The following is a 22,540-nucleotide window of genomic DNA, read 5'->3' as shown; positions in this document are numbered from 1 at the left end:
AATTCAGCCTTTATGGTTGCCTTACATCTATCCATAGCAGGTTTTTATATTTAGAGTAAGAGAAAACCTATCAATTTAATTGGTTAAGTCAATTCAGAGAACACAATAGCCTAAAGTGTTGGGTGAGTGTTTTCTTTTATTTTTGCCTTTGGGTAGATTCAACAATGGACTAATTGATTCTCATTCCCCAAGTTTAAACCTTTTGTATTGACTTTGAATGAGATATAATTTTTCATTCTATCTTTTGAACAGCCAGTTGATTTTATTATTGCTTGTTTTGCATATGACCTTCTCAGCTTTCTTGTATCAAAAGTGTTAAGTAGCAGCAATAAGCGCGGGCCAGAGATCGCAGGATCAGGGGCCAACTCCAAGTTTCTCTATAATCCATGTGTCAATTTCATTTGCAAAATGTTTACTTCGTAGATCAGCTCAAACACTACTCAAATATTGGTAAGTGTTATTATTCTCCCCAAATAAAGAATTGATCAAAGAACTTATATCTCTGGGCTGCTTGGAAGAGGAGATAACAACAACAAAAAAACAATATTGATTGCTTCTGGAAAGTAAAGAAACATTACATTGTAACACTTTCAAATTTATATACTCTTCTTTAAAAACTCATTTCAGCACACACAAAAACAAGACAAACAGGAACTAAAGTGAGAACTCCAAGTGAAGTCCCTGTTCCAGATAGTTGTTTGAGAAAAACACTTTGCCTCACTTGCTTTTCCTTTCAGTGAATTTGTTTATTTAAAAGAATTTATTTCAGAAACAGAATTTTGTCATTTTCCCCATCCAGAATTCCTCAAACTCTGTTCCATGGGGGAGATGTTTTTCAATGCTTCTCTAAGAGGCAGTCTGTATTTAAATGTGTCTGAAATGCTGTACTCATTGCATTTCCTAGGAGTTTGAAGGTTCACCTTAGCATATTAAATAAAGTCTGCAGTAAATAAACCTGTTGAACTGCGAGGCATCTTTCCCCCTAATTATTTGAGCATGGTACACATACCCCAAGAACATCCTTAGTAATGTCCTAGAGAAAAGTATTCTTTTGACCACCAGTTAGGGAAATACAGCAGCATGCATGATCACTATAAGGTTTAGGAATAGTTAATCCACAAATCAAGAGGCATTAATAACTACCACTTACAATGTTCTAAGCCTCATATAGATGAGGAAATTAGGGTTTCACTTAATGACTCACGGTAAGCCTTGGCAGATACTGGTTGGTCTGACTCCTGGGTGTATGGCTATGGTATATATTAGTGCTGCTCACGAGTACTGCCAGGTTTCCCCCTTTTGGGCACAAAGAGGGATTGCATATTCCCACCCCCTTAGAGTTAAGTGTGGCCATGTGACTTATTTTAACCAATGAAGTCTGAACAGATTTGAGGTGTGTATGAGCAGAGTATTTAGGAGCCAAGTATCATTCTCCATTCCTTTCTCTGTCATTGCAACTAGTGAGGTTCCAGACTGGGGGCCAGGTCCCTGAGGGAGGGTGACATGGAGCAGATACGCTCTTGTTCCGAACATACACACCAACCCATGTCAGACATGCAGAGTGATCAAGAACTAAAACTTTTCTGTTTTAAGTCACTGCAGTAGAGGAGTCGAATGCTACTGCACACAATCTCCTGGCCCATCATCCCCTCTATTAATTTACTGTGGCCCATGTGACCACTCAATGCCATTGCTGAGATGCACATGTCACACGTTCTTCACTTACCATACAAGTTAGGATTCTCAATGTCCATTCGCTGCTTTTGAGCTTCAAGAAAAACACGGATGTTGATTCCTCTGGCGGCCGAGCCACAACCAAGGAATCTGGCTGGGATCTGGGTGCAGATGTCTGGCTCGTCAGCACCGAACCCCAGAGCCAGGAGAATTTCCACTGGATCATTTTCCCAAAAGTCCAGCCATTCAGGAATGCTGTGGTAAAAATATGAATTGCTTTATTTGGTAACAGTTAACTTAACCCAAAGCTATGTTTTCTAGTCACTTCATCCACCAATCTTCCAGGTAGTGAGTGAAAGAGGAAGCTGAAGAGATGATGGTGCATTCACTAAAGCTCACTCATATATATACCTGAAGGACAGCCCGGCACCCCCACTGCTTGCCTGTACTTTACGTACAATACTATGAGTTTTATTTAACTGACTTTCCATGTCACAATAGGCACGTGTTAAATTAGATAGGGCAGGGAGATTGTGGACAGAAGCCAACCAGAGGCAGGGCACTGACAACCACAAAGAAGTGATCAATGAAGGCAAAAAAGAAACAAAAAAACTGAACGAGACTCATAGAAGAGTATTTTAAAGAGCATCAGTCTGGGGCATCCTCAGCTACACAAACCTGCCTAGGATATCATTAAGTGCAGACTACAAGGATGGATGTTTACAAATGATTTTAAGTCTCCAGGTAGATATATGTATTGTATTTTTTTTTAGACTTGCCTGAGAAACAAAAAATGCTTTTGTCAAATTATTCTAGTCCATTTTGGCACTTAAAATGATAAATGTCAGTTATCTGGATATTATATTTCTATATGTCAACTCATTTCTGAATTTCTCCTGGGTTGCTACGCTATGGACCTTCTCATGGACTCTGGGAATTGGAACTTTTGACACCGTGTTACCAGGTTTGCTGAACTCTTTTGTTGATGTTTCTGTTGGCCTTTACTTTACATGCAACACGAATGAGGTTTTTTGAGATGGTTTAGATAATTTTACTCTTGTGACTTCATCATTTAAATTGGATTAATTATGATTCATTTATTTATCTATTCACACATTCAATAACAGCCACCTATAGTGTCATCAAGCAGGTCCACTGACCAGACACCACCAGCATCACGTTCACATTTTCTTTTTTCTTTCTTTTTAACAATAAATTTATTTTTAATTGACAAATAATAATTGTGCATACTTATGGGGTACAGTGTGATGTTTTGATCTTTGTATACATTATAGAAAGATTCAATCAAACTAATTAACATACACACCTTCTTACCAACTTATTTTTCTGTGATGAGAATGTAAGAAATCTATTCTTTTAGCACTGTTGAAATACACGATAAGTTATTATTAACTGTGCTCCCCCTGCAGTGCAATAGATTTAGATAGACTTATACTCATAATGTGAAGTGGAGATGGCTTATTTTGAGTACCTAATCACTGGAATTAACTGGAGAACCAAGAGTGCCAACCACGTGATTACATTGACACAGACACCTTAATATGCGAGAGATTCAAGGAAGAAAAAAAATCTAAATCATGCAAGAAAAATTTAATCTGTTATTATATTGACCTCACTGTAAAAGTGTTTATCCTACCCATTTATACAGATATTTATTGAATATCTGTCATGTTCTAGGCTCTATGCTAGGTGCCCATGGCACAAAAATGAACAGAGAGTTTCTGCTTTCCAAAGCCTTCAGTCTCGTGACCAAGAATATAATTGTTGATTGATTTATCATTAAATATATTTTTGTATTGTATGAAAATATCATTAGCCTTTTAATTCATATTTAATTTTGTAAGAAGTATTAATACATAAAATACACTCACTTTGTAAAAAGATTATAATATTAGACATAAGGCTCACTCTCCCTTTAGGCATTACCCTCACTCATCCTGATCCCATCTATGTGTATCTTTCCAGATATTTTTCTATGTAGTTACATATGTGCTTTATAGTTTTTTCTTGTTTGCTTTATATATAGTAACATATTCTATGTATCTTCCTGCATCTTGCTTTTTTCCCTTAAAAATATGACTTGAAGAGCTTTCTAAATTGCTATGCATATCTTTACCTAATTTTATTGCTATAATGGAATTCTAATTCCATGAAATGAATGGGCCAATAATTTTATTTGGCCATTTCCCCATTGACAGATATTTAGTCTGTTTCCAATTTTACTACTCTTTTATACTGTTCTTGCAAGTTGGAGTTTGGAAATCTTTTATTCATTCTCTCATCCATTCATTCACCAAGTGCCTATTTATAATTTCATGAAATCCATTGTTGCACAGAAGGATTTCTCTGGATGAAAAGTGCCTGGAAATTACATACCTTTGTGGTATACTTGCAGTAGAATGGCAAGAGTTGAAACTGGTCCCTCTGGATAGAGTGGGAGTTCCTGAAAACTGATGCAGGGATCTACAGTGGGGAAAATACCAACAATGAGATGTGTTGATTTAGATAGTCCCCTGGGCGGTCATTGTAAATCTCTTTCTTCCAGAGCAAACATTTGCATTTCCTCTTAGTTTCTAATAATCCCATAATGGCCACGCCTTTGAAGAAGAGAGAGCTTGGAGGGAGGAGCTGCTCCTCTTTTCCAGAGCTCTGTTACAGAAGGTGTGAGAATTTAAGTGTTAGGTGCCTGCTAGTGTTCATTATAAAGGTGGCAGAATGTCTCACTTTTGACAGATGGCAACTCATTGGGGAACCTTTCAGGAACACGGCTTCGCTAGGCACCAACTTTCGGCAAGAAGTAAAAATTATGTGATGAAAGAAGCACAGTGAGCAGCCACTGAAGCAGCTCCACGTTAATTCTCGTAGTAGTGAAGGGTTTCATACCGCATGGCTAACGATCTCTGAGTGCCATCTCCAGGGCTCCCGTGGCCATCCATGTGCAACAGTAACAAACTCTCCCACTGGAAAAACGAGACTCACTCTATCCAGTAGGCCTGCATTGCAAATCACTTGAAAGCTCTTCCAAAGAGAATAGAACGTGTGATAGTATAGTTCAGTTTTATTTAGCTCAGCTATACCATGGATCACATCTAGCCCTCTCAAACATAATAGCCAGTTGGCACAAAATTACAATTTATCAAAGAGTACAATGTAGATTTCAGTGTTCCCAAGGAGACCAAGGTATCCTACTTGGGTGGCTGAATTTGTCTTAGTCTTATCCACATTTAGGGAGAACGGCTAGGCCCTGACTTTCTTTTGTTTAACTGCTTCCTTTCATTAAGGTTGAGAAAGTGTGTGTTTCTGGATAATAAAAACTCTGCTTTTAACAGACAGTTGAGCTTGCTGAGCTTGCTCTCTTGAGAAGAAGCAAAAGACACCTTTTTACCTACTGCCTCACCTCCATTTGTATTGGCCCTGCCATAATTTAGTTTTCATTCTGGGTTTGAGGGTCACATCTTATTTTGTAATGTTCAGCAGAGCCACCTAGAAGCAGGTCTGGCCTGAGGTGCAGAAGAATCCACGTGTAGTCACTTTTCTAATAAAGCCATTGGAGCCCAAGCTGGTCCCCGAGACTGGCTCTCATTTTTCTCCTTGATAAAATGAGAGTTGCCTGAGAGATTTCTGTGGTCCCTTTTAGCTCTATGATTCTATGGGTAGTAAAAACAACAATCCTGTAAGGTAAAAAATCTATGACAAATACAATTTTCAGTGTGAATTGGTAGGAGCAGTAGGGATATAGTACTGTATATTTCATTCTCAACTAGTTGGAATTATCCTGAAAATCCAAGTGTGAAGAAAGCACAGGAAGCAGAGTTCCTAACCTCAAAGAGCTTATAGTCTATTCCAGTGTGCCTCAAAATCATCTGAAGGAGTTGCAAAAATACAGATTTCTGGAGGCTACCTCCAGATTTTATGGTTCAGTAGGTCTGGGGTGGGGCTTGGGAATCTGTGTTTCTATTAAGTTCCCAGGTGCTGCTGCCACTGCTGTTCTGGGCACCACACTTTGAGACCTAGTCTCTCCTCGTAATAAGATACTCTCCTTGCTTTCTGCCTAACATTGGAATTGTATGTACTATTGTCCAGTAAATACAATGATGAGTAATAATGTTGGCAAAATGAAAATATGAAGGTAACTCTTTTATGAAGAGGTCCTTAGGAACAGTTGCACTGTAATAGAATGTCATGCACGCATATATTCTAATTAAATTTCCCCTGAAATCGGCATTTATTGATTTAATTTGCTCACACGTTTTTGACATTTAAGAAACCTCTATTTCTCTCAAAGCTGGTGAAAATATTCTAGGCACTGTGGCCAAACTCCCGACCTTTCACAAGATCCCCAAATCCATGGTATTATTAAGAAACTTCCTCACTTCCATTTCTTTTATCAAAGAAGTGGCTGTAAAATATTGGCAGGAAGTAACACTGATTCTGCTACTTACCCCATGTAGTCTTTCACGGTCATTTGAAACATCCCTTGCTCATACAAAGGAACTGCAACAACAACAAACAAGGTAGATGTGAACTTAATTTTCTTTTATCTCATGGAAAATTTTCTCGTCCCCAGTCGAACCAATGTAGAATTGAATTTCCGTATCCAAAGTTGTATAGGTATGAACTACAAGGCATTCTGTAGTGAAAAAGACAGAATATAACTACTGGCTAAATTGTGTGACAAGCACTTGAAGAAATATACTAGCTCAATGAAGAAGTAAGTCAGTGGTAAATGAAGTAGTCAGCCAAGTTTTCATGGAGGAAAGTGGTACTTGTCTTGGATTTTTAAGAATGGGGAGAATTTGATGGTTGGAGAAGAGGCATTGCCCTTAAAGAAGAGAAAAAGGATGTCTATAGCAAGTGCAAGTCACAGTGCTAGGGATAATGTGATTAGCTCACAGGGCACTTTGGGACACTTTCTCACGTTATGCAAAGTTGAGGAGCCAGGGTGAGGGTCGGCAAAGGAATATTGGAAGTACTCAGCATTTACTGAGCATCTTCCAGTCATTTGTACCATCTACTTCTTCCAGTAGCCTTATTATTAGAACTTGTCCTCATTGTTCCTATTAGAAACTGTGATTCACAGAAGTCTAATAATGATCCTATGATCATACAGCCCAAAGCAGCAGACACAGGAATTTATTACTACCTTTATTATTGATTATAGTAGTAATAGCTACTATTTATTTAGCACTAACTTTATGTGAGGCAATATACTAGGTATGGTATGTGCACAATCTCTTTTAATTCTCACAACAAATCCAGGATTTAGGTATTATTAATCTTCACTTAATATGGAAGAAAACTGGTTCAGAGAGATTAAATAGATTTCTCATGGCCAGTAAAAAGCTATAGTAAATTTCAGTTTGTTGTTGTTGTTTCTGTCACACCACACTTGCAACAGAATGTCCTGTAGCTTATTTGGAAGCTAGAAAGAAGAGTTTATGTGAAGGTGTTAGGACATGGAAATCCATGAAAGGTTTTTGAGCAATCAAATAAATGTGAGAAAGGTGAGGCTGAAGGTTCATTTGCCCAATAGTGGAGCTGAGCATGGAAAAGAGGAAATAAATATTGGTTATCAGAGAGGCCCATTCAGTGCCAAATTTTGGAGGTGGAGATAGGAGTACCCACAGTTTTCAGTAAATTTTTGAAAGGCTCAGTGATCCTACTAAATGGCAAAAAGAAAAAAAGAGAACAAACAAAAAACAAACAAAAAAACCCTACTAGTATAGAAAGATAGAAACTGGAGATACATTATTGAGGTGCAAGTGAATAGTGGATTCTTAGCTAAGTCCGGAATGCATGACTACAATTTAAAGAGTCAGTGAGAGAACAGGTATAGTAAATGTCTCTGCCCTACAAAGTAAATGGAACTCTGTCACCACAAGAGTCACATAGGGTGAGAAATACAAATCTGTTTTAAAGTTTTAAATACAGAGTGGGGAATATATATGTGTGTGTGTGTGTGTGTGTGTGTGTGTGTGTATATTCTGTGTTACCACTGTCAATGCTACTCTCATGGCAGACATCATTAATCAATAATCAATCACATCACTTTCTTGTCACTTCTTTAGGAAAGCCACTACCAACTGATTAGAATGATCACAAAAGATTAACTTACTGATCATCCTTTGTTTAGAAAAAACTTCATGAGTTTTTTTCTGAGAAAAACAGAATAGGTTTGGGGACCTATTTAAAAATTAGAAGTTGCTAATATGAAGGGAACACATAACTGCTTCATAAAAATTTCCAGGGAGCCACTACCAAGAAGGGAATATCAAACTGAATGACCATCATTATGAAACACATGTGATGTTTTTTAAATTTCCTGTGTGACATCTGATGACAAATATTCATGTAAGTTACAATAGAATATTTGACTTAAACATATGCACCAAATGAGGAATGAACTTATAATCAAAATTCCAGTCTTTCCTCCCCCCATTACAAACATAGTATTAAAACTTTGGGTTGTATCAGAGGAATTCCACAACCATATGAAATCTTTTACAAAATTCTACTAATTTAAATGGATAAGAAGAGAGCTGTTCTGCATGGACTGTTCTTCCCTTTAGGTCTTCCTTCACCGTGTGAGGCACCTCCAGGATCCAGAGTTTGAAAACTGTCATCTATTCAACACACAAGTCCCCTAGCTAGGCAGGCATTGCTAATCCATTGCAGCACTCTTGCTCAGTGAACGCAACTCAATCTCAGAGCTTCTCAAACTCGTAATATCACTGCCAAGTGATTGAAGTTGTCACATGAGTGAAAGCCTATTTGCCACCTTATTAACCATGTCATAGATGCAAGCACAGTATAATTTTTAGGCAATCATATTGTAATAACTTGGTACCATGATGAAATAAATAATAAGTTTCCCAAATGGAAGGTAAAATAAATATTTATCATTTTAAGTAATTTTTTTTTCCATTTCTCTCTGCCCACTTTCTACCAGCACATCTTCTATCTACTACTTTGCATGTAACTCACAAAGCCTCCATTTTTGCCTGGTTAAGCTTACCTGGATAGTTATGGAGAGTTTCTGAGCATCTAATCTCTCCTAAAACATTCTACAGTTCTAGGACACTTGGCTGCATATTCTGCTAGTACTGATGCACTTGCCACCAATATGGTCTTTTCTGTTTACCTGCTCTTGCTCTGGATATCCTAGAATGTGTGAATAAATGTGTACATCCAGGCCAGGGATCTGCTATTGTAGCCACAGTGAATTGTTCAAATTGTCAGAGATGAAATGATCCATTTTCAGATACTGATGAGAAGAGTTAGCTCAGCCTTGCTGAATTTTCAAAACCCTATCCCTGCAGAAAATCAAGTCTCCCAGAATCTGGAGCCCTTCACCCGGGGCTTCTTCATGGGATTCTAGTGCCCACACAGATCTAGTAGCCCCGCCCCTCTGCCTGCCGTTGTTTAGGAACAATCTGGTTGCCAGGAAACCAAGGGCAGCCTCCAAGAGAAAAAGAAACCCCTAAAGGCAAAATGTTTTCTTAGGAATGTGCAAAGTGGATCCAGTTTGGTCACAGTGTGTGTGTGGAGGAGTTCTGGTCTGATGACACATATGAAACCTTACACAGTTTTAGAACCAGCTGCAGAAAGGGGCTTCTAGCCTTCCACCATTCAGCTGGCATCCTGTGAGGTCCGGCCATCACTGACAATTAGGGGACCCCCTCACCTGAACCTCATCCTCCTTGATGTACAAATACAGCTTTTACATGCTTTACCAGACTCCTGTACTATTTTTCTTCATCTTGTTTAAAATGACACACATGTCTATCTACAGCCAATATATTCAGACATACAGTCTTCTCGGCTGCTAAGCGTAGATTTTGGAGAAAACCAAGCCAAGGTAAACTGACACAATTTTTTAAATTCATAAGATAAGCCTCATTTTTAAAATTGTGACAAAATTATTAAAAATTAATTAGGTTTATTGCTTGATTTCCATCTTACATTCCAGCTCCCTAGGTCCTGGGAGAGCAAGTGGTATTTTCACAGTGTTACTGTGTGTTTATTTCCTGGTCACTGTGGAAGCAGCGATTGGCCTTTCCAGTGTTTGGACCCAGGCAGTGGAGAGTCTTGCACAGGGCAGTTGTTAAAGTATTATCCCTAGCCTGTTTTGCTTTGGTTTTGCCCATTTTGCTAATGTGTAAGGTAAACTTCCTGGGGCCTTTGGATGGGTTTGTCGGGGTCAGGTTCTGCTTCTGTTTGCCTGTTTTCAATAAAGAACTTGAACGGAGAGGTGCAAGCTGGTGGCCCACAATGTGCCAGTTCTCACCGGGAATTCCAGGACTTTCTTTAAAACTTGCACGAGCCAGCAGCACTGGTCCAGGTGTCTTCAGGGCAGCAGTCTGTTGAAGTCAATGTGTTCTCCAGTTTTCTGCAGTCTCTTTCCTGCCTGCTTCCTTCGTTAGCAATTACCTGCCTGGCTCCTGGAAGCATTTGAGTCTGCTACCTCTGATCAGAGCAAGAATCTCATTCCTAGGCAATGCTACAACAGGACAGACAAACTACTCCTGTACCTGGATTTCCTCCACACTTCTGTAGGCACCAGGCGTGAGGCTGCCCCAGGTAGAAGGTGGGATCCTTGCAGATGTACCTGTATTCCCCACACAAAGCTCTGCTCACTGGGTCCTCCTCAATTCCATACTCGCTCCTCTAGTTGCTTGGTCTTGATATTTTCTCCATTTTTTTTCCTCTCCAGGATACCCTTGTTAGGCTTTCAAAACCAGATTTTACTCTCTAAAAGCATTTGGGGAAGGAGAGAGATAAAAAAATTAAGTCCTACTATCCCCAAGTTTCCTAGAGTTGATATGGAAGAAAATTAAAGTGAGAAAAAAACTTTCCCTGCTCTATTCAATACATCCATTCCTTGGGTTAAAATGCCAGTTCTGATTCCCTTTTAGATACTTGAGTCTCCAGCCACCCTCCCTACTGTTAGGTGGACTTCTGCCATCTGAAGCAGCAGACACCACACTTAACCCTGCAAAATGTATTACTGGAGAAGATGTAGTTAGATATGCAGAAGGCACTAATTAGCACCTTTATTGGCTTAGAAAGCATTTTTTATTTTGGTTTTCCTAAGCATTTCTGACTGATTCATGGAAGACATTTGGTTCTTTGGAATATCATCCAATAGACTAATGAAATTTCATTTTTGCAAGACTCTAAAATAATAGCATTCTGCAGCTTTCTGTATATTTAACTCCTGCATGACCAGGACACTTAGTAGAGGCAGTCAGCAGCAATTGTTTGTCTTACTTGGCAAATTATTAACCCAAATTCATATTTAAAAAAATACCCTTACATTCTGCCTGAGACTCATGCTCAAAACCTTAAAGCCGGTTGGAACGCTTTGTTCTTTCTCACCCTCATATCAGCTTCTTTTCCAGATGCTGTTGACTCTTCCTCCCCATTCCATGCTGACCCTCAAAGTAAACCCTGTCACCTCAAGCCTGAGTTCACAATAACTTCTCCCAATGTGTGCACCCTCTTTCCATTGCCAGGATAAACACCGAATCTGTCATTTCTCTTCACATTGAAGTGAGTTCTGAACTCACTACAATAGAGCTGGCAAACGTGTAACACCCCTGCTTTCAATTCCCCAACATTGCACCTACGACAGTTATCACTAATTATTAACACAAATTATTCACAACTTTCTTTTTAGGTGAACAAAGATATGGTGTCAAAATTCTGCTCGGCCTGGACCCTGGTTACAATGACCCATCCATTTGAACCAGAACCTGAGATGACACCTCTGTGCCACCTCAGTCCTAAGACATCCGGTGTGATTTCCTCTTTCTGGATTTTAAGACATCTATAATCTGAAAACACCCTATCTAACAGAAAAATTTCCACCATTGCTCCCTAGGATGGAACCATTTCTCTAGTCTGATCACCTGCCATATGCTTTCCTGAGCACATTTAGTTTTCCTCTCATTTCTGTGCCTTCATTTGACCTCCTATTGCTTCTACCAAATTAATTTTTCTTGCCTCACCTCTTTGTTTTTTCAAAACCATATCCCTCTTTCATTGGCTAGCTCAAGTCTCATCCCTTTTGAGCGGATTTCTCAGTCTGGCACATCATCTCCATGATGTTTTACTGAGATCTTTTTGTCTACTAGCTTTGGAGCCATCAGATAATTTAGAGATGACTCCTGCCCCAGTGGGGTTTACAATTTTGTCAACATGACATATCATATCCCTAATAATTTGAGGCCACACTGGCCAAGTACCATATGGGTAGACCCCATGGATGTTACTGGTGTTCAGAAGAGGGATTGAGTCTCAGAACAGGAGTCAGGAAGGGTCTGATGGAGAATATAGGACTTGGATCAGGCCTCACAGAAGGGCAGGAGGTGGACAGAACTGGAAAGAGTAAGACAGGAGAAATTGGATGAAGAAAGATGAAGAAGTAAGAATTTAATGAGAAGGGATAAGACTAGAGGGTCTTGTAGGAAAATTGGTGTAGGTTATATCTCAATTGTAGTGATCCTGGACAAGTCAGAGTGACATTCTTGAGAGCAAAAGTCACATATTTTAAACCTTTGTACCCTTCACCTAGAACAGTTCATTGTCCTGAATGCTTTCACTTCACAAGCCACAAGGGAACACCTATCATTTTTAATCGGATTTACGTTGACCTTTTCTTATAATATAGACCACAAAATTTAGATTTTGATTTTCTAAGTTCTTATCCTGTAACAAATTCCTTCTGGAAAGAAATGAGTTCGCTGTTTTGGGACCTCTCTGTGGGTTGGAGAAGAAATATCTAAATATAAAAAAGGACAAATTAATTAACCACCCATTAAGTAGTAACTGGTACCCAGCATATCTTTGACAGTCACTGTCTTTTTGCTTTAGGAGTTACTTTTTAGTTTTTCACTCACAGTTATGCTTGGATGCATTGTTAAACAAGTGCCAGTTATACAAGCCTGAATGTTAAAATGTGCATTCATTGCATGTCTGTTATCCTTATATTATAATGACAATGCACTCACTTGCATTATAATCCTTGCATTATAGTGACAGTGCATATCTCAGTCAGATAGTGGTGGGAATGAGTGCTACAAACCAGATACTCTCTCTGGGCTTTTTAAATACACAGCTTTAATATGAAATCTGAGATTGAGTCTGCAGCCTGGAAAGAGAGACCTGGACATCTATGACCATGGACCTTTTAATGACTGAGCCCAAAGAGGCTCTGAATGTCCTATTGTGTTTGTGTTTATAGGAAGGTCTGTGGATCCTTACTGAACCCAAACTGAGAATCTAACTTGTTTACGTGCACAGTCAGTGACCAGTAAGAGGAGTTAATCTGCACCCAGGGGTGGTGATTCTCGGAAAGGGAAAAAAGGAAAGAAGTTGCAGGATGCCCGTGAGGCCATTTTCTGTAAGTCATCCATGTACCCTGAGCAGACGACACCCTGGAGAGATCGAAAAAGGAAATTGTCAGACGAATCAACTAAGATGCCCTAATATTTGTTAGAAGATAGAGCAGAGAGTGAGAGACTATCCTTTCTGAAGTGCTTTAATGAGACTTGGAATGTAAGCAGCAAGGGCAGCTGTCCAACCTTTTGCAGTTACTGAAATTAATGTGGACAGAAGGGGCAAGGGAAGGTATCTGTCATAGCTAAAGGGAGAAATGAAAATAATTTCTATCAGCAAATAAGTCTGGGCAAGCAATGTTTCATTGGAAGAGGTGTCAAAGCCCCAAGAGGAGAAGTCCCACAGATGTCAGGCTCTGCCCACAGCTCTGGGAATGCCAGGGAAGGCACCACACACCTCAGTACATCTCAGCCACCGACCACTGCCAGAAGCCTGCACACCTTGCTGCAACAGCCCTCATCTCCTGAAGAGAAAATCCTCTTTTATCTCCCCCTTTCTTGTGGCTGTCATTTCAATTAGCTGCTCCCTTTCACCTCACAACTTCTCAAAGTAGTTTTGTGTTTCCGTGTCCTCTACTCCCATTCCATCTTAAAAGCTGCACAATCAGGACCTCCCCCGCCATTCCTCTGAAATAGCTCTTCTCAAGGTCACCATTGGCCTCCCCTGCCAAAGCCGGTGGCCAGCTATCATTCCTTCTCATATGCACCCCTCAACTACAGCTGGCGAGACTGACCACGTCCTTCTCAGTACACTGACTTCCTGGCCTTCCAGATAATTCTCTCTTGGCTCTCTTTTTACCTCACGACCTACCCCTTCTTCTTCTCTGCTGGTCTTCAGATCTTCCTGGCCTCTTCTTTGTTTGGACTCACTTGCCTGGTCTTCTGGCTTTAAACAACATTTACGTGCCAACTGGTCCCAAATGTATATCTCTATTCCTAGACTTTCCCCTCAACTATAGATGTGTATTTATAACTCTGTATTCAATAGTATCTCCTTTGCTATCTATTAAGCATTTAGACCATAGCATACTTAAAATTGAATTTCCCATCTCTTACCCCAAGCTCAATCTTTCTATTGTTTTTCCCATCCCAGTAAATGGCCACCCATCCTCCCGGATGCTTGGGAAAAATTTGTTGAGGTCATCTTTGACTTCTCTCTTTCATATCCCACATCCAATCCACAAGTGTATCCTGTAATGTCTATGTTTCAAACATACCCAGAATCCAACACTTCCCTCGGCAACAACTGCTGCTACTCTGATCTGACACTATTTAGACCATCCTCTTTTGTCTGATTTCTCCAGCCTTCTAACTGGACTCTCAGCTTCTACCCTCTTCATCTTCCCACTCCCACAGTCTATTCTTCACATATCAGCCGGAGTTATTGTGTTAAAAAGAACCAAGATAATACCGCTTCTTTGTATAAAACACTTTAAAGGATTCACTTCTCACACTGAGTAAAAGCCCAAATGCTTACAGGTATATATATATATGTATATATATATCCCTAAATTATTTGGTTTCTGGGTAATTTTTTAACCTCTAACCCTCTACTCTCATCCTTGGTCACTTAACTGCGACCATTCAGGCTGCCTTGCTATGCCTGGAATACAGAGGGCATGCTCTTGTCCCATGGCCTTTGCACACGCTGTCTCATTTGCCTGAAACAGCTCATCCCCAGATAGCAAATATCCCACTCCTTTACTTCTTCCAGGTAACCTTATTTGAGATGCCTTCCCTGATTAGCTGTTCTCCTGGCACATTACATATTTATTTGTTTGTTCATTGTCTCTATCATTGTTGCACCTGTTTTCTTCAGTGTCCCCATTCCTAAGGAGAGCCTAAATTGTAGGAGGCCCTCAAAGCATATTTTCTAAATAGTGAAGAATGGAATAAAAGGGGATCTGTCAGAAGTTTTGTGTGCCTGTGGGCAAGGGAATAGAGTTGATATCATGTTTGTTCTCCAGTATCCAGCCTAAATCTAAGGCTCAAGGAGAGATATAGGTTGCAGGATGAAGCTGAAAGATAATTTCTGTCATGGGTTTTATGTAACACAAAGTACTACTATAGTAATGCTGCCTAAATCCTCAGGTGATAGAGTCTTGCAGTATAATGGAAATGAGTGCTTCTACAAATTCTGTGAGAAACAGAGCACCATAAAAGCTCAAAGGCCATGATGGTGGTGCCCCGAGGAGCAGAAGAACATGCTCGGGAAGTGTTGAGACGACTTGTCTGTGTGGTGATGCCAAGAGGAGTCTATTGGAGTAGTAGCGGTGAGAGTAGAAGGGGACTCATTTATGAAATCAGATGAGGGATCTAATGACTCTCAGAAATACTTATGGCAGATATTTTGCTCTGTCACCAAGATGAGGCCAATAATCCATCAAAACTGGGGTACCAATTTTATTGTAACCTAATTGATACCCACAGACTGGTGAACCCTGAGCCAAGTTCCAATTATAGGAGTTATTTATAGGTTAATTTCAGGATAATTTTGTACCTATTTCTCCCTTTTACAACTATTAATACTTTTACTTAATTTTTCTTTGAACTGAAATCTACTCTATGTGCCTCTAGGTTTAAATAGAATAAGTTTTGGAGTACGTATCAACACAGAAATCTTAAATTTAGGAAGCATCCTTTTCTGCCACTCAAAATTGGCTCACAAAAGGAAGGAAAAGTTAGAGGTAGAATTAACAGCAGCTAATTTACACCAGCATGCAGTCATTGGAGACATACCAATTTTTGGTGGAAAGAGCATGAACTTTGAAATCAGACAGACTTGAATTCAAATCATGTCTCCATCTCTTATTAGCTGTGTGGTTTTAGCCAAATTTTGTAACCTTTCTGAGTATCTATTTCCTCAGTATATAATAAGGTTAATCATCCTGCTGTTTTGTTTGAAGAGTGCTTGGCAACAGTTTTTGCATATGTTATAAGCACTTGATAAATGACAATTACTAATTATATAATTCTAGTAAGACTTTTAAGTCTGAAATGTATGGATATCAGAAATGTATAAAGATAAGAAACCTAGTGAAGCCTCAGAAAGACATAACCACCTGAGAACTTTCCAATTATTAAGCATTAATTTCTCAGTCATATCAATTTTTTAAGAATTTATGTTCTTATAATTTAAAATTTCTGAACTGGAGGGAGAATGATTCATTCTGATTTTCCAGATGAATTATTTGACTTTTTTCAGCTTTCCTGAGGTATAATTGACAAATAAAAAGTTATATATATCTTCAAGATATACTGATTATCACAATCCAGCTAATTAGTACATCAATCGCCTCACATAGTTGCCCTTTTTTTTTTGAGGTAAGAATACTTAAGATCTACTCTGTTCACCAATTTCAAGTATACAATACAGTATTATTACCTATAGTCACCATGCTGTGCTTGAGGTCTCCAGAACTTATTCATTTTATAACTGCAAATGTGCACCCTTTGACCAGCTTAATGTATCTTTTTTATTTTAAGATCCAGGTGTGGCCATTTTGCATTTCCATAGGCACCTGATTGACATAAAAAAAATTAGTGTTGTCACACATGAAAAAATTTAAACTCTAGAGGACCATTGTGGTCCCAGAGGGTTAGTGTACAGGAGTCAGAAGACCTGGAGAGGGAAACGCCAGGGACTCACCCACACTGTTCATGCTTTGACTTTTCCAACAGGGATGCTGATACCGCATGTCTCAGACCATTTTCTGCTACTATGGCACAATACCACAGAGTGGGTAATTAACAAACAAGAGAAGTTTATTTGGTTCATGATTCTGGAGGCTCAGAAGTTCAAGTTCAAGTGGTTGCATCTGGTAAGGGCCTTCATGCCATGGTGGAACGTGGAAGGGCACAAAAGCACACAGGACAGGGAGAAAATGGGGCCAAACTCCTTCTGTCAGGAGCCCACTGCCACGATAACTAACCCACTTTCATGATAACTAACAGTCCTATGCTAATGGCATCATTCCATTCGGAAGGCAGAGTCTTCATGACCTAATTACTTCTTAAAGGTCCCAATTTTTAATACTGTGACAATGGCAATTAGATTTCAACATGAGTTTTGGAGGGGACATTTGAACCACAGCACAGGGCTTTCCTTCCCAGGGTTTCCATACACAGCATATATAGTAAATTATGTTAGTCTTCTGGAGAGGGAACATGGCTCTATGGCCAGACAGCTAAGTTTGAATCTCAACTCTCTTACCTGTTTGTACTAACTGAGAGACTGTGGTCAAGTTACTCCTCCTCTATGAGCCTCACTTTCCTCCTTATAAAATTTAATAATGGCAATATTCACCTCAAAGTTGGTCCACAAACAAGATAATATAGGTATACTGAGCATGTGCACCCTAGATATGCACTAATTTCTTTCCCCTCCCAGTAATACTGATGACGAAGCTGAAGTGCCAAGGGTTAGGGGCTTTTCCTAGCATAAGGGTGGTGAGCAAGATGCAGTGGACCAACAAGATTCCAGATGAATAAAAATGAGACTTCAGGTACCTGCAGATGAGCATGAAAGCCAAAGAATCACATAAAAGGCCAAGCCCCACCTCAACCATCACAGGACTCAGCAGAGAACCAGGACCAGGACCACCAAATCCTTATTTCACCTATCCACGTTATTTGGGCCCAGTCTAAGGCCTGGAGACCCACTAGAATGCTTCCTACAGGGGGTGCTGGATCACCCGTAGGATGGACAGATACTTGGATTTTGTTGCTACTTCAATGTACAAAGACTCAGAAGTGATCACTAAGGAAACCAGCCTCAGAATGAATCCCACTTGGAGTTAATTGACTAGTGTTTTACAAATTTCACTTCTACCTGGAATCTCAGCACTTACCCTTATTTGGAAATAGGGTCTTTGTAGATGTAATTAGTTAAGATGAGATCATATTGGATCAGGGTGGGTCATGGATCCAGTGCCTGGTGTCTTTGTAAGGGGAGGGAGAGACACACGAGAAGTCGCCATGTAGAGACAGAGCCACAGAACAAGTGCTGCAGCTGCAAGCCAAGGAACACCCACGATTTCCGGGAGCCACCAAAGCTAGGAAGAGACAAGGAAGGATTCTTCCCCTAGAGCCTTCAGAGGGAGCTCAGCCTTGCTGACTCCTTGATTCTGGGCTTCCAGACTCCCTAAGGGTGAGAGAGTGAGTTTCTGTTGTTTTAAGTTGTCGTGTTTGTGGTAATATGTTGTGGCTGCCCTGGAAAACTAATGCACCACTCTACATCCTACAGGGATTTTGAGTTTTGACAGGATTTGACGGTAGTAACTAGTTTTCTTCCTCCTCTTCAGTTCCTTTTTCATTTCCTCGCATTTTTCTCCCTGCCACCCTCCCCAAGACCTTCAGGTCACCAGTTTCCCGCACTGTTCTGGCGCCCACCCTTCCCAGCAGCTCTTGGCTTCCCCACCTGCCTCTAACCAGCCGTGACCAAAAATCACAGCACTTGACCCCTGCTGCCCCAGACTCTTCACCTGGAAAATAAAAACGAGAAGCAACCATGCTACCACACTGGTTACAGGGTTTAAAATATGATCGATGAGAAAGGGCCTTGGAGAAGTGAAGGCTCAATTAAACTTGCAAGAAGCTATTCCATTATTATTAGGAGCCTTGCTGAAGATAAAGGACCTGGCAAGCCGAAACCGCGCGTTTCTGATCTCAGAGCCACGGTGCTGGTCCTTTTTCCATCCCAATCTTTACCTCATGTCTGTGCCTTTGTGGTTCACAGACTTGGTTCAGAGAAGAGAGGGCCATGATTTGTCTTTAATTTCTGGGAAGTGAAGCCTTTAGTACAGTTACTTATGGCCCCAGAACTGGTGCCAGGCTCCGGCCACGATAGGGCAAGAGGACACATCAGGGGGCTAGAAAGTGCTGGCTATGTTTCTTAAATTCTTGGTTTTTTTTCTGAATCTGAACTAGCATGAACAGAGAGACACTTAAATTTGATTTATTGGCAAAAATCTTTAGAGATTTCGACATTGTGGAAATTTAAAAATAATAAAGAAGTTTGGTGAAGAAGGAAATTTCAATGATACACCTAGGTTTTTAAAAAAGGAAAAAAATATCCCAATTTGAAATCCCAATTTTGTTTGTAGCCAGTGGTCAATCTTCATTTAATATGGCACTGAAGAAAGTGAAGTAATTAAAACCAGCAAAGTGACTATTACACTAATAATTTTTCCCTCTAATCATTAAACTCCTAACATGTCATTTTTTAAGACACATATGGCATTTCATCAATTTTAAAACATGCTTTTTTCACATCTTAACATTTATGAAATAAGGATGTGTCTTGCAGTTAATATTGCTTTTTATTTATGATTGCCAGGTTTGGTGTAGTTTTTTCTATCTGAGTGGTACTTAAAATATGAGTGCATTTTATAATTGAGGAGTCTTAGATTCTATAAAATACAGAATTTTGTTTAATGAAGATTGGAATTGTGAGACTTGTAATTAAATTTCTTTTTCTTTTTATAGTGTTCTTATCAAATCTCAGTAAAACAAGTGCAGCACATTTTCTGCCTCAGAAATACTTGTATTGTTTGCTTTAGAATTCAGGCATTTGTTCTTCTCGAGAACAAATGCATCATTAGAAAGGGAGGATGTGAGTGTAATTTTGAGGTTAAAGAATAGAAAGAAACTAGATTTAGCAACAAAAGTACAATACAGTATGAGGAAAAATTAAACAATTCCATTGCTATAATTACATTCTTGCAAATGTCTTTATAGCCCAGCGAGTTTTCTGCTACAGTCTGAGCTGTCTGGTGATATGGCAAAAACACCTATCATTTCTGAGTCTCATTCTTATACATCAAACAAAGGGATTAAGATGCATGGTTTTTGAGGTCTATACATTTCTAGGAGCCTCTGATAATTCTCATTTTAAGCAGATTTATTCACACAGACATTTTAATGTATCTCCTACACAGCACCACAAAGCATAACTGCTTCTGGGTTCTCTTGTCTTACCAGAGTGGTCAATGACTTGCTGAAAGTTTTCATTTACAGAGACACTATAAAGAAACAAAAGTATTGTGAGTCAAACAATGTGCATAAATAAATTCTACTAAATTGCTTTTTAATGAAACCAATGAGAGCAAATGCAGAATTAAGTTTTATTAAGAAGGGATTTTTGGAAGCCAATGAACAGTCAGGGACTAAAGTAGTATCCTATTTTTCCCTTTTAAACTGATACTTAGCTTTTGCAATAATAGGATAATTCTTCAAGTGCCCAATTAAAATGAAAATCCCTGCACCTCCCACCTCGTCCAGGCAGGGTTACCCACGTTGTTTTTATGGATCATTGAAAGAGAATGTACAAGGCACAAAGAAACACTTACAAGAATCCAGAGTCCAGCCACTGCTGAATACTTTCGTGTTTGGATTCTTCTACAAATAAGAAAGAAACAGATCAGTAAGTCAAAGCACGACTAGCTAAAATGACTCTATCCTATTATTCAACCACCACTCAATAGCTCCATTTCCTACATATTTAGTCACATGTTCCCATAAAAATATTCATTTTTTTCCCCTGAAGGCAAAACCTCCTGTTTTCCATGATCAGCCTTTCCTGAGAATGAAGTGTAAACTTGTAAAAAGACTGTAACTTTTTAAAAAAGAGAAAGAAATGTGAAAGAGAAGAAAAATGAAACACTGAAGAGCAAGAGATGTTAGAATAATTTTTAGATTACCTGGTGTGAATACAAAGGGCGAAAAAGCATATGAAACTTTTGTGTTTCTCTTGTTGGATATAAATCACCACAGAGCCTCTCCTTATTGAATCACGACATTTACCTAAGGCAGCCAGCCAGTGATGTTTATTTGCAAGGAGTTCTCTGCCAGGTTAGAAACCAAATTTGCATTCATTCCAGGGACAAATTGCACTAGAGTCCCAGATTGCCAAAGGCACCCTGTGTTAAAAAGGCACCAGTCTTTTAAGGTGGATCTTTGTCTCTGGCTCAGCAAATAGGCAACAGGCAAAAAGCAGAGGGGAGAAAGGCAGCATTTCCTGTTAAATATTGGTTTCCATTCTGATTGGCTACCATGTACGCTGGGCTGATTTTCTTTGACTTTATCCTACCAAACTGCAAAGTACCTGAATTATTGCCCTCACAAGCTGTCAGGGGAACCCAAAACAGCCAGGTGGATGTGGGAGGTGCTTATTATTGTTCAGTTGACCTGCCCTGAAGGGATGGAATGAACTGGGTGATGGACAAAGAAGAAAAACCATCCAAGAGTCACATGATGGGGTGGGGGAAAGGATTTTCTTACTTAATACTCTTTAAATGGTTAAAATTATTATCAGTGCCTTGAGCAGGACCCAACAAATAAGAATCTTTTAATAAAATGTCCTGAGAAGCCTCATGCCTCCAGCATGGGGCCCCACATAGCTTCAAAGTCCTGGAGACATATGAGGAGGGCATGTTGGTCTACTTCTGTTGAGAAGGTCTGTGTTCTGACTGTCTGCAGGGGAAGTCAGAAGTGCCCATTTCATAGATGTTTCCAGCATCATGCCAGGAACGCTGGTATATTCAGAGCTAAGTCCTTGTTCCAAAATCATCTTCCCCCAGCCAAATGCCCCTGCATCCCTCACCACCCACGGTAAGACATTTTCAAATAGCCCCGACGGCCCTTCTCACCCAGCATGGGGATGGGGAGGCCCTGGCTTTCCTCAGAGCCAGGGGGCAGCTGCTCATCCAGAGGAGCCCACGCTGTTTTGGTGCACCTCAGGGTCTTTCTCTTGCTCTTTTCCTGGCTTTCTGGAGGGTTGTCAGATCCTTGTGACTTCTCTGCCATCGTAAGAGAATAATTCTGCAAACTGACTTAAACACACAAACAAATGAGAAACAATGAGCTCAGCTTTGGGACTTGGCTCAGTAAGTGGGAGAAGGCCAGAATGCTCATGGTCCAGCGAGTGATGCAGCTTCACAGTCTTACCTGAGCCTGGCTCACCCACCTGAGCTGAGCTCCCTGTCTCAGTTCAGGGCAATGGTTCCCTCCCGATGGCGGGGCAGCTGGAGACCAGGGACTAATTTGGCCTTACCAGTCACCAGGCCACATCCACACTCTGGGAGATTCACTTTAGTGGTCTGAGATGTGGATGGAGAGCAAAGAAATTGGACTTAATGATATACCCAGTAAATATCCTTCAAATTTATCCAACAGTTTCTTTCTTTCTTTCTTTCTTTCTTTCTTTCTTTCTTTCTTTCTTTCTTTCTTTCTTTCTTTCTTTCTTTCTTTCTTTCTTTCTTTCTTTCTTTCTTTCTTTCTTTCTTTCTTTCTTTCTTTCTTTCTTTCTTTCTTTCTTTCTTTCTTTCTTTTCTTCTCTTTCTCTCTCTCTCTTTCTTTCTTTCTTTCTTTCGAGACACAGTCTCGCTCTGTCACCTGTGCTAGAGTGCCCTCACATCAGCCTAGCTCACAGCAACCTCAAACTTCTG

General features: G+C 39.8%; 1 protein-coding gene across 1 annotated transcript in view; it reads right to left on the bottom strand.

Moving 5' to 3' along the window:
- The window catches only part of ITPRID1 (ITPR interacting domain containing 1), a 91,081-nt gene extending 69,155 nt beyond the window's left edge, over positions 1 to 21,926 (bottom strand). Inside the window, 6 exon segments of the mRNA XM_045564308.1 lie at positions 1,727 to 1,929; positions 4,072 to 4,158; positions 6,138 to 6,189; positions 20,073 to 20,116; positions 20,444 to 20,492; positions 21,743 to 21,926. Of these exon segments, the coding sequence (XP_045420264.1) occupies positions 1,727 to 1,929; positions 4,072 to 4,158; positions 6,138 to 6,189; positions 20,073 to 20,116; positions 20,444 to 20,492; positions 21,743 to 21,899 (592 nt within the window). The 5' untranslated portion in view covers positions 21,900 to 21,926.
- Positions 21,927 to 22,540: the final 614 nt, after the last annotated feature.

The sequence above is a fragment of the Lemur catta genome, chromosome 11, assembly GCF_020740605.2.
Source record: "Lemur catta isolate mLemCat1 chromosome 11, mLemCat1.pri, whole genome shotgun sequence".
Classification (NCBI taxonomy): Eukaryota; Metazoa; Chordata; class Mammalia; order Primates; family Lemuridae; genus Lemur; species Lemur catta.
This window is presented reverse-complemented; position numbering and strand designations above follow the sequence as displayed.